This window comes from Agelaius tricolor, unplaced genomic scaffold, assembly GCF_023055355.1.
Source record: "Agelaius tricolor isolate 1412-34295 unplaced genomic scaffold, bAgeTri1.0.p SCAF_1, whole genome shotgun sequence".
Classification (NCBI taxonomy): Eukaryota; Metazoa; Chordata; class Aves; order Passeriformes; family Icteridae; genus Agelaius; species Agelaius tricolor.
The window spans coordinates 113,396,139-113,408,688 of NW_027269261.1; the positions used below are offsets into that span (position 1 = coordinate 113,396,139).

Below are 12,550 nucleotides of genomic sequence, written 5' to 3' on the forward strand. Positions count from 1 at the left end.
AACTTTTGGATTCAGCAGCTGAGGGAGTCTCAAAAGCATTTAACAATTTAAATTTCCACGAGATTAGTAAGAAGGTGACCAAGTGAAGAACAGATCCTGGAAATGTCTCCACTGGTGGAGGAGCCTCCTGAGGAAACTGCACAAATTTGGTTGCTGCTCTGTGGAATCTCATTCTCACCTGCAGGAGATAAAAGATTGCAGACTTCCAGGGCCTAAAGGGGCTCCAGGAGAGCTGGAGAGGGATTTGGGACAAGGGATGGAGGGACAGGACACAGGGAATGGCTTCCCACTCCAGAGGGCAGGGATGGATGGGAATTTGGGAAGGAATTGTTCCCTGGGAGGGTGAGGAGGCCCTGGAATAGAATTCCCAGAGAAGCTGTGGCTGTCCCTGGATCCCTGGCAGTGTCCCAGGCCAGGGTGGACAGGGCTTGGAGCAGTTTGGGATAGTGGAAGGTGTCCCTGCCATGTCAGGAGGTGGCACTGGATGAGATTTAAGGCCCTTCCCAGCCAAACCAATCTGTGATTCCATTAAATCCCTCACCCCTGTGCCCTGGGGGAAATTCCCTCTCTCCTCTGTCCCAGTTTTCCTGAGCTGTGCTGATTTCCCTCTCTCTCCCCCTCCCACCCCAAATCCAGCACGGCTTCAGTGATGTGAAGGTGGAGGACACGGCCAAGGGCCACATTGTGCTGCTGCAGGAGGCAGAGACCCTGATCCAGCTGGAGGAGGACTCCACCCACATCATCTGTGACAATGATGAGCCCCTGAGGGTCAAACTGAGGGACCTGGTGCTCAAATTCCTGCAGAAATTTTAGCTCATGGACATCAGGAGGCTTTGCAAGGAGAGAGCCTGGAGCAGCAGAACTTGGAGTCCAAGGAGAGAGAGAGAGAGAGAGAGAGAATTTTGTGATTCAGAGAGACCAGAAACCACCTTCCTCTTCATGGAGGAGCAAGGGAGTATTTTTAAATATCTATTTTTTAAATCTTATTTTTAAGCTGTTTTGGAATACTTTGGAGGAGATTCCTGTTGTGTAAAATTGGGAGCTGGGAATCTTACAGGAGATAGGAGCTGCAGAGTAAATAACTGGAGTGTTTATTTCCACCAGGGTGAACTGCTGCTCCCCTGTGTCCCTCAGCAGTCTCTGCCCCAGTCCTTCACCTGACAGAACTCTGCAGGAATATTGGAACAATGGCCTTTTTCCTCCCACTGCTTCTTCCCAATCCCCAGATCCCATTCCCTGCCTCTCCTCCCTGTGTGTTCTTCATGTGTCCTTCCCCGGCACAAGAACAGGAGAGCTGGTGAGGCAAAGATTGTACGAATAAAAATGGAAAAAAGGGGGTCTGGTGGACATGGAGAACAGTGGGAAGAGCCTGGCCATTCCCTGCACCAGCAGAGGCACTTTGGAAAAGCTTTATCCTTTAGGAATTCAAGTGTTTATTGATGCTGCAGCCTCACCTGTTACATCCAGATCTGTCCATGGAGCTCCAGGCCCTTCACTGAAGCTGGTTCCTCCTGGGTTCCTCCATCAGCAATGGAGGGAACACCTCAGGGAGCCACTTAGGGAAGTCCATAAAGTAGGAAAATTCCTAATGCTCATAAAAAACCTTTTGAGATTTAAGTGCCTCTTGTTTCTACCTTCCAAAAACTTGTCCTTTCAGCCCCCCCATCTCAAATCCTGGGTGGAATTCTGAGTCATTTATCCAAAGCCATCTGTACTGCAGACCTGGGGAGGCTTTTCCCTCCCCAAATCACATATTTGGGGCCTCACCTCAGTCAATAGTATTGCTCTTAAAGACAACCCATTTCTCAGATTTACTGCTGTTCATTTTTTATTGGATTGTTTTGTATTTATTTGGTGTTAAAAATAAAAAGCAGAGTGAGACTGCCCAGGGGGGAGCACATCCTGTGGTTTATAAAAGCCTCTGCATGCCCATTCCACATCCTTGTCCTGACACCTTTGGGAAATAAAGCTGCTCCTCCAGTTCATCCCTTTGAGGAGATGCAGGCAGTGGAAGCAGCTCTGTGATAAAATCTCTTTGCCACTGCAGTGCCCCCATCCCATCTCATTCCCATGAAGAATTTCTCTTGGGTTGGGTGTGCAGATCCCAGCACCCACACCTTTATCCTGTGTGTGTCATGGCTGTGTGAGGAGTGGTGTCACCAACAGGAAAAACTTGGGCCAGTGGAATTAAATCCTCATCAGGGTTTGCAGCTTTGCTGCTTTAGCATCACTTAAAAACAAAGGACTGGGATAATTTCACTTTAATAAACTCCAAAGGGATTATTCCTAACCCAGAGAAGTAGTGAGATAAACTCATCTTTCTGCTGGTTACCTCAGCTCCAGCACTTATCCCACTGCTCCAGTGCCTTCCTTTTCACATTCCCAAGGCTTTCCCACCCTCCTCAGGGGGAGAAAGTCAAAATTAAAAGCTTTTACATTTTTCTTCCTGTCATTTTGAGCAGGAAAACTTCTCATTGTTCCATCAGTCCAGCAGCTGAGAGTGGATTGTTCTATTTAAGTTGTGTGTGCTGGAGAAACGAACATGCTGGGAGGGGAATTCTTTAATGAGAAACCCTACTTAAACTGGAAAAAGAAGTTCCTTGTTCCTTCTGCACAGAGAGAGAAAAACAAATAGCATTTATTTGGGCTGGGTTAGTCCTGCAGAGGGAACTGTGGCAGCCCAGGGTGCTGCCAGGGGAAGAATACCATGGATGCAATCCAGGCTTTATCCAGAATTTAATGGCCAAAGAACAGCAAAGGTTCCTGGCTTCATTCACTCTCCTTCTTCCAGAAGGGAAAATAAATCCCCTTGGCCCTTGTGCCATGGCCATCCCCATTCCCTGGATCCCACATCCCTCCCTGAGCTGCTCTCCTCATTAAACACAATTAGTGGCAAGTGATTCATTCCCAGTGACTTCCCAACCCTGTGCTCCCACAGAAATAATGGGGAGGAAAGGTTAAAATCAGATTTCTGCTCTTGGATGGCTTTTATGGAGCAGCTGTTCCTGGGTAGAGAGGAGTTCATTGTGGTTTCACTCCATTAATGTGAAGTGAAAATGAAAACAACTGGATCAGATCAGTCAATGCCAGGTCCCTGCCCAGGTTCAGTCACTGTCACTGGGATCTGTCCCCTCTGTGGCCACCTGGACAGGAGGAGCAGAGGGAAACTGGGGCCAGGTGCTGGATCTGTGCCCCACCAGCAGCTCAGCCTTCAGGAGGAGTGGGAATGAAAGCAGAGGGATTTGGGATTGGCTGCACATCATGGCCTGGGCAGGCTCATGGTGGGAAAGGTGGGATCTGACAGGCCCTGTCACCTGTCACAGGTGAGCTGTCACCTGGGGGCCATGGACTGTGACCCCATCCCTCAAGAATCCATGAACTGTGACCCCATCCCTCTAGGATCCATGGACTGTGAGTTCATCCCTCGAGGATCCATGAACTATGAATTCAATGCTTGAGGATCCATGAATTGTGACCCCATCCCTCTAGGATCCATGGACTGTGACCCCATCCCTCTAGGATCCATGGACTGTGAGTTTATCCCTCAAGGATCCATGAACTATGAATTCAGTGCTTGAGGATCCATGAACTGTGACCCCATCCCTCTAGGATCCATGGACTGTGACCCCATCCCTCTAGGATCCATCAACTGTGACCTTATCCCTCGAGGATCCATGGACTGTGAGTTCATCCCTCAAGAATCTATGAACTATCAACTCATTGCTTGAGGATCTATGAACTGTAACCCCATCCCTCAAGGATCCATGGATTGTGAATTCTTCCCTCAAGGATCCATGGACTGTGGCCCCATCCCTCAAGGATCCATGGACTGTGATGCCATCCCTGAAGGATCCATCAACTGTGACCTTATCCCTCGAGGATCCATGGATTGTGAATTCTTCCCTCAAGGATCCATGGAGTGTGAGTTCATTCCTCGAGGATCCATGGACTGTGACCCCATCCCTCAAGGATCCATGGACTGTGACCTCAGAAGACCATGAAGGGGACAGGTGCTCCCTCAAGGAGCCATCACCTGGGGCCAGTCACCCAGAATGGGTGGCATCAGATCCTTTGCTGGCCTCCAGCAGGAGCTGGTGGCTTTCATGGCACTGCTCAGAACAGGGGAACTGGAGCAATTCCAGTGAAATTGGTTTTTATCAAGGAGTGCATCATCCAGAAGGGAAAATGGAGGGCACTTTGTAGTGCAGAGGAGTGGAGTGTAAAGCACTTCACCTTGCCCTCCCTCTGGGAGCAGGGAGGGAATTATTAACAGGATTTATCGCCTCTGTTTCCTCATCTCAGGGCACAAACCCTCACAGAGAAACGGAAATGGAACCGGAGCCGTGGCTCTGCTCACCAAACACAGGAGTTACAGCAGGAAAAAATATTGATCAGGAGATTTTTACCTCAGGAAAAGCCTCAGGAGAAGATGGGCTCCACCTGAGTCCGTGCCCAAGATGCTGCTGGGCTCATTTGGGAGCCATATCCCAAACCAAAATCCCACTGCTGCTGCCAGGCCAGGGTCCTGGAGTGGGGAATTCTGTGCCCTTCCCTGCCAGGGATGGCCCTGCCTCCCTGCAATGTTCTGGGGAGAAACCACAGGCATTTGGGAGGCTGAGCATCCACCTCCTCCCTCCAGGACTGAAATCCTCTGGAGTTTCCCTGAAACCTCTCCTGGAAACAAACCCAAGCACAAAGCACGCCTTACTCCAAGGCAGAAGGGAAAAGAAAGGACACAATTCCCAGTGGGAGCAGCAGCAAGGGCAGGAAGTGAAAGGAGGTGACAAATGACAACAGGGGTAAAAAGTGACCACAGAGGAAGCAGCTGCTCAGGAGGGAGGGCAAAAAACAAAAGGCAGCAGGAAGGAAGAGAGGAAATCCAGCCACATGCAGGAAATCCTGGGGGATTCCCAGCCCAGCATGGAGGGGATCCCATGGCTCATGGCCCAGCTGGCTCCATTCCTCCCCTGCAGGTTTGAAGCTGGGAATCTCTTTACAAACCTCATGGATCCTTTTGGTTTTTCCACTCAGCCTCCTGCACAGGAGGAACCAGGAGCATCCTGAGCCAGCAATGCCACAGGAACTGTCCCTAAAGGTTCTGGGCTCTGGATCCCCAGGCAAGGATGGGCAGGTTTGCTTTAATTGCCTACAAATACCCACCCAAGCAGCACAACTGGGATGGGATATCCCTGGAAGCCACTCAGGGTCCAACCTGAGTGCTCCTGGGGCTCCCAGGGGCTGTCCTGGCCCAGCCATGAGCTCACCAGGGACACGGTGGGGTTTAGCTCCAGGCACTGCCATCGATCTCTGAGGAGTTTCCAGCATTCCAGACCAGCTCACCTGCCCCGTGGGAACAGAAGCCCAGGAGATGCCTGGATTTGGGGTGTCCCAAGTTTTGGGGTGTCCCAGGTTTTGGGGTGTCCCAGGGCCAGGAGTAGCAACAACCCCGTTGCTGGGCCCCTCTCCCAGCCCCAGCAAAGAGGCACCAAGACTCTCCCAAGTTAAACTCTCCATTTATTGGAACCTTTTACAAAAAACTCAACATTGTGCTCGTGTCGAAGGAGTGTTCCTTGTCTCTCAGTTCCTGTTGGATTTGAAATCCCGGTGCTCACAGCACCGTGGGCACAAGGGGAGGGCAGGGGCCGTGTGACATGGGCGGGGCCGGGGCCGTGTCACCTCGGTCGTTGCTATTTACAGCGGGAAAGGCCTCGCTCCGTGCCCGGGGGAAGCAGCAGAAACTCTGCAACAGGGAAAAGGTGCAGCTGCCAAGAGCCCTCCCCGGCTCCTCAGGGCTGGGATGGTGGAGGCCACGTGCCCCAGGAGCTGGGATGGATCATCCAACCAAACCTGAGCTTCAGAGTGACCCTGGGATGCCCTGAAAATCCCGGGAGAACAACGGGTGGGAGCAAGGAAGGATGTTTGGGATGGTGGCACGGGAGGGAGCACTCTCTGGAAAAATGTGCTCCTCCCTGGTGGAGGGGCCTCAGGACAGCTCAGGTGCTGGCATGTCCCAGGAGCAGAAAGCTGGGCTGTGAAGGCCAATCCTGTAACCCAGGAGGTTCCATGGTGTTTGGGATGATTTGGGAATGAGCTGCAGCAGCTCTGGGAGGGGCAGCACCAGCCCTGTGGTGGGGAAGATGTTCCTGCTGGCATTTCATTTCCCCACAGAATTCCATCCCTCCCAACGCTGCTACTGCCCAGGTATCTCCCAGGAGCAGCCTCTTTACCCCTTCACCCCAAATCCTTCCCTTTAGGGGCACTGAGCAAGGAGGAATTCATCCCATGACAGAGAGATCCCACTGCACATCCTGTCCCTGCTCCAGCACAGTGGACAGGGGGACCTTCCCAACAAAAAAAAACAGCTTGGGAAAATGCCAAAGAGAGGGAGGAAGAACAGCTGGATTTGTTCTGCTGATCCCTGATCTCAACTGGCCTCGAATTGAAACTCAGCAAGGGAGAGCAGAATTGAAACTCAAATTGAAACTCAGCAAGGGAGAGCAGAATTCCCAGCCTTGGGGCTCTGACACCCTGAGCATCCTGAGCTCCACAAGGAATGCCAACACTTCCCTTCCCATCCATGCTCCCCCAGGCTCTCACTGGAGTAACATTTCCCTGTGGATTTTGGAAGGCTGAAGGCTGCTGAGCAGTGCCTGTGTTTGGATGAAGTTCAGTCCATCCCACATCACTCTGTGCTCCAGGAGGGCTGGGAAGGCAGAGCTGACCCCGGGCCTGGGCTGTACCTGAGCCACGGCATCACTGCAAACGAACCTCCACTAATGAGGAAGGAATTAAAGCCCTGCAAGAGGAGCTCAGGCCCCTTGGGGATGCTGGAGCTGACACAGCTCCTCACAAGTGCCACATTTCCACCCTGGGCAGGGGCAGAGAATCCTTCCAGGTGTTCCAGGGCTCACAGGAGTTTCCCGTGGCATTTTTAAGGAGACTCTGAGACTTCATGTGCTGCATTTTGGGCATCTGATGTTAAAACAAAAAGGGAATGGAAAGGGGGGAAAGAAAACCATAGGAAAAGATTTCTTGATCCGTGTTTTGCTGTGGTCAGTGGTGCTGGTGAAGGCACGAGCTGTGGGCTCTGCTGGGAACAGGCTGCTCCTTCCCTCCCCTTCCCACGGAGGAAGTGTCAGTGCTGATAGGAAAACCTGGGGAGAGGAGTTTGGAGAGGCCCCAAAATGTAGTGCAGGAGGAACATGGGCAGGGCTGGCCTTGGGAATCAGCCCAGGAGCTGCTGCTGGACCATCCCTGCTCCCACACACCAGAGACACACCAGGGGTGACATCCAGGAAAACCAGGGACATTGAGGTGACCACACAAGTGTCACCTTCCCACCTACCCAGCAAGAGCTTCTCCAGGCTGCTCACAAACACCTGGGATGTGCTGAGGGAGAGCATCACATGAGGCCAAGCTCTGCCCTTCCCTCCTGTGCTCCCCTCATGTCCAGCTGGGCCTGAGGCAGGATGGAGCAGCAGCTGAGCTCGGGTGGTCACAGTGTGACAGCATTTTGCTCTGGGGGAGAGGAACCAGCTCCAAACCCACTCTGTGAACCTGATCCCAACAGGATCTGTGTGAAGATGGGATTCTGGGAAGCTCCTGTTGGGATTAAACCTCAGACACAGCCCAAAGCCAGGCTGTGAGAATGGGCTAGGGTTAAGGCAGCTGTGCTGAGGCCCATGGCAAACCCGACACGGGCACAGTGCGCTCTGGGATGGGGACAAGGCAGAGTGGGAACTGCAGCTCTGGCACACCCAGACTGAGCACAGAGAAGGGTCAGAGCCTCCAGGAGCCTGCAGCACCCCCAGCCCTGGCTGTGCTGCAGGTGGATCTTCCCTAAGCCCCAAACACACTCCCAGTCTTTAGAGGATCAGCAGGACAAGGTGGGAAAAGACACTGAGACAGCAGCAGCTGAACCCCCTGGGCTGCAGCACGGGAACAGCACAGGGCCAGAGCTGGAGCCAGGCAGGACCATCCAGGCCAACCTCACCCCTCTCCAGGGGATCAGAGTGGGGAGCAGAGCAAAGGGCTCCTCACCAGGTGGCACCTGAGAGGCCTCAGTAGTAGCCACAGGGCAAGAGAAGCCAGGATCTGGTGGGTGGGAAGGGCTGTGCCATGGGAGGAAGGATGGGGACAGAAGATAACAGGAGCTGCCCTGATGCTGCACCCAAACACCTCCAACCTGGCCTTGCTACAGCACCCTGGGATGGACCGAAGGGTCCAGAGGGGAAAATGGGGTGGGGAGAGGGGAGGGAAAAGAAAACAAAAAAAGCGCCTCACGTGGCAAATCTAAAACACTTTCATTTTAAATAACAATAATTATAATTAAAAAGAACGGCTGCCCTTGGCTAGCGAAGGGGCAGAGCCAGTGGCCAGCGAGCCATTCCTCAGTGTATGATCCGTGGGTGTGTCCTCACAGCAGCCACAGGGTCCCGTTCCCTGTCCGGGTGAGTCACTTTGGGAAGAGGGAAGAGCCCATCCCAATCCAGGCTGGCCCATTTGCCACAGCCTTCTGCACTCACAGCCCACACCAAAGCAGCCCCGTGCCGGCCTCTCTGCCTCAGCTGGGAGCTGGCAGGGTCCAGCTCTCCCATCCTAGATGAACTTGAAGCATTTGGTCTTGTCGTGGGGCAGGCGGGTCTTGAAGAGGACCGAGTCGACGCGGAACTGGGTGTAGAGCAGGGGCATGTACCCGTACACCTTCACGAAGAAGTTGATGCACTTGTGCCGCTCGTGGAAGTGGGAATCGTCGTGGGAAAGCGCCTGGGGGCAGCCGGGGCAGCGGAAGGTCCAGCGGGAGGTCACCTGCCAGGAGGGACAGAGGTGTCAGTGCCACACTGCCCACAGCCCAGGCACTGCCAGGAGGGACAGAGGTGTCAGTGCCACAGCCCAGCCCAGGCACTGCCAGGAGGGACAGAGGTGTCAGTGCCACAGCCCAGCCCAGGCACTGCTGGGAGGGACAGAGGTGTCAGTGCCACAGTGCCCACAGCCCAGGCACTGCCAGGAGGGACAGAGGTGTCAGTGCCACACTGCCCACAGCCCAGGCACTGCCAGGAGGGACAGAGGTGTCAGTGTCACACTGCCCACAGCCCAGCCCGGGCACTGCCAGGAGGCACAGAGGTGTCAGTGCCACACTGCCCACAGCCCAGGCACTGCCAGGAGGGACAGAGGTGTCAGTGCCACACTGCCCACAGCCCAGCCCGGGCACTGCCAGGGGGCTCGGATACAGAGGGAACCTCAGCAGGGGTTGAGTTGGAAGGGAGCTCAAAGCTCATCCTGTCCCACCTCTGCCATGGCCAGGGACACCTTCCAATGTCCCAGGGTGCTCCAGCCTGGCCTTGGACACTGCCAGGGATCCAGGGGCAGCCACAGCTTCTCTGTGGATCCCCTGTGCCAAAGCCTCCCCACCCTCACAGGGAACAATCCCTTCTCAATATCCCATCCATCCCTGCCCTCTGGCAGTGGGAAGCCATTCCGTGTGTCCTGTCTCTCCATCCCCTGTCTAAAGTCCCTCTCCAGCTCTCCTGGAGAGAGCCCTGGAAGGAGCTCTGAGCTCTCCCTGGATCTTTCTCTTCTCCAGGTGAGCACCCCCAGCTCTCCCAGCCTGGCTCCAGAGCAGAGATCATCTCTGCCATGGGCAGGGAATCTTCTACCAGACAGGGAATTCAGTCTCATCAATCCTGTAATGTCAAACCTCACTTCACCTGCTCTGTGGCTGATTCCAAAGGCTGAGCTTTCCCACTGCAGCTGGATTTCCCTGGAGCAGACACCACCCACTTCCCAGGCAGAGCTTCTCCAGCAGTGCCAGCCCTGGGACAAGGCCCTGGCTGCCAGTGCTTTACCTTGATGGGAGGTTTCCTGGTCAGGTGGGACACCAGGAAGTTCATGGCGATGTCCTCGCAGTTGATGTACTCGTCCACCATGTCCCTGATGGCCTGGGGCATCACGTAGGAGTACAGGTAGGCATAGTACTGCAACAGGGAAAGGCACAGTGTCCTCCAGGTGCCCCACAGGTGACAGCAACACGTGGGACATGTGGGGTGTGGCTGGCTCAAAACTCAAGGATCCCAGTGGAGATGTTCCCCATAATGGAGTTGATCCCGCACTGAGATCCACAGCAGAAGCAAATCTCCCACAGCCACCACCCTCTCCTGGAAGCTCAGGAATTGAGGAATGGGGGTTCCAGCCCCTCAGATCCTGTTCTGTGCTGCTGTGGATTCAGCAGGAACAGCCACTGCAGATCCTTCTCAGCACTCAGGACCAGGTTCTGGCTGTGTTTCAGTTTGGAGAAAATGAGGGGGAAGGAGCAGAAAGCTCCCACATTTGTCCTTATAAAAACCACAACCCCCCAGATCTGCAGCCTCAGGTGGCTGTGAGCAGGAAGGGGCAGCCCTGGGTGGGGAGGTCTCACCTTGTGGAAGAAGGCAGCACCAGTGAGCACCATGGAGAGCTCGCAGGAGTAGTTGGAGTTGTAGAGCCAGGACTGGTGGGGGATGTCCCAGGCGTGGTAGCGGCCTGGGAAGCCCACGATGCGATCCCTGGCCTCTCTCCACACCCTGCAAACACAGAACTGCCCATGAGGCCCTGACCTGGGAGCCCACCCAGAGCTCCTGAGGGATGGAGGGGTCTGTACATAAAGGAGTTTGGCAACTGCTTATCCAAGGAATGCCCAAAGGGCAAAAAGGAAAATGTGTTCAATGTGTTCCTGTCCTAGAGCACATCCCAGCTGCTCATGCACAGGGAAAGGGCTCCTAATCCATAAATCAGGGATTTTGTACCTCATAAGGGCTGTTCTGGAGGTTTAAAAGAAAACTAAAGCCAGAGCAGCCCAGGCTCAGCCTGGGAGGAGCCCAACATCTCCTGGCCTCTTCCCCAAATTGCTGGGACTTTCCATCTCCCAGCAGCTCAGTAAAGCCAAGATAACATCAACCTCCCTTAAGGAAAGCTTCAAGGCCAGATTGGATGGGGCTTGGAGCACCCTGGGATAGTAGAAGGTGTCCCTGGCCATGGCAGGGGTGGGACTGGATGAGCTTTGAGGTCCCTTCCCACCCAAACCATTCCAGGACTCTGGAAATTCCATAATTCCATAATTCTGTGAAAAGCTGCTGAGATGCTGAAGGCCCCAGTGTCTCCTGAGGGAAGGCCTGGATTGCCAAGGATGCCAAGGATGCTCCTCATCCCAAACTGCAGCTCCCTAGGCTCTGGCCCCAGAGGAAAAGCCTCCAGAGCCCTGAGTGCCTCCCTCACCCTGACACGTGCTCACAGTGCAGCCTTGGGAATGAAATCCTGAATTTTGCATGTGGAGCGTGGGATTGCTTAATGTTCTGCTCTCATCTGCAGCTCACGCTCCTCCAGAGAAATCCCCCAGGAGAGCTGCAACACTGGCTGCAATAATTAAGGAAAAAGTCACTGCCTGATGCCTGAGCTGGGAAACAAACCCAGCTTCCACAGGCAGGGGTGCTTGGCTTCCTTTGGATGGTTCATTGCCCTCCCTGCTGCTCAGCGCCCAAGCTGTGACTCCAGACTGCAGGAGAGAACTCCCTGTGCACACAGAAGGGTTTTCCCTTCTTGCCAGGCACAAAACTGGGCAGTAAGTGCCAGTTTTGGGTTTTTTCCCTCATTTGGATGTGAATTTCTCCCACAAGCCCTGTTCTGGGAGAGCTACAGGAGGAGAGCAGAAGATTCCCTGAGCTTTCCTTACTCTGACGGAGCACAAACGTGTTTGTTGTTCCATCCTCCAATTACTGAAATTCTAAGATTATCCTGAGGAATCAACACCACCAGCACCTTCCCTGCCTCTGTCTTCCCCCAGTACTTGTTTGCTGCAGTTCTGTCAATCCAGGGTGATTGTTTAGAAAAGCTGGAAGTTGAAACCATTTCACTTCTCCCACATCTTCACTTTTTCCCTCCCAGCTCAGCCACGAAAATCAGGATTTCTCTGGAGAATCGTTCTGGGGGTGCTCAGAGAGCTGCCTCCAGCTCCCTCCTGAGTAGCAAACACGATGCTTTTGGCCCCAAAAATCAAAGCCTGGAGCAAAGTTTTGACAAAGCACAGTTGCTGTGGGCAGCTCCTGGGAATGTGTTAACACAGGGAGGCTTTGTGGGAACTGGGTGTCTGTAAGCAAGGATATGAGTGAGATTAACACAGGGCACTCAATGACCTTCATTTGATGCTCTCCAGGGCTAATCAGCAAAACAGAGACCAAAAAAAGGGAGAAAACAGCCAAGTTTGGATAAAGAGCCTGGAATGGGGCAGGGAAGGGAAGCCAGGAATCCTGACGCCTCCTCCTGCACTTTAATCCCTCTCACACCTCATTTCTCATCTCTCTGAGGGAGCCTGGTGGGTTTCCAGGCATTTTGTACCTTTAAATCCCCCTTCCAAGCAGGTTTTGGTCCCCATCTCCCACCCCCAGGCAGCTGCTGGGTGCTCTCTGACTGGGAATGGCAGCCCCTGCTCCTTGTGGCTCCTTGTGGCTCCTTGTGGCTCCTTGTGGCTCCCTCACTCCCCAGCAGCTCCTGGCAGGGAGGGAGCTCTGGCTGCAGGAGC

At 53.9% G+C, this 12,550-nt stretch overlaps 2 protein-coding genes across 13 annotated transcripts in view; one reads left to right on the top strand and one right to left on the bottom strand.

The window, feature by feature from the left end:
* Positions 1-1,886, top strand: part of INTS9 (integrator complex subunit 9) — a 60,676-nt gene extending 58,790 nt beyond the window's left edge. Inside the window, exon 17 of the mRNA XM_071447915.1 lies at positions 637-1,886. Within this exon, the coding sequence (XP_071304016.1) occupies positions 637-813 (177 nt within the window). The 3' untranslated portion in view covers positions 814-1,886. The remainder of the gene's footprint in view (positions 1-636) is intronic.
* Positions 1,887-5,496: 3,610 nt separating this feature from the next.
* EXTL3 (exostosin like glycosyltransferase 3) overlaps positions 5,497-12,550 on the bottom strand; it is a 148,901-nt gene continuing 141,847 nt past the window's right edge. For all 12 annotated transcript variants that reach the window (XM_071447874.1, XM_071447845.1, XM_071447883.1 and 9 more), the window contains 3 exons: positions 10,415-10,559; positions 9,846-9,974; positions 5,497-8,808 (listed from right to left, as the gene is read on the bottom strand). In XM_071447874.1, the coding sequence (XP_071303975.1) occupies positions 8,599-8,808; positions 9,846-9,974; positions 10,415-10,559 (484 nt within the window). In that variant the 3' untranslated portion in view covers positions 5,497-8,598. The remainder of the gene's footprint in view (positions 8,809-9,845; positions 9,975-10,414; positions 10,560-12,550) is intronic.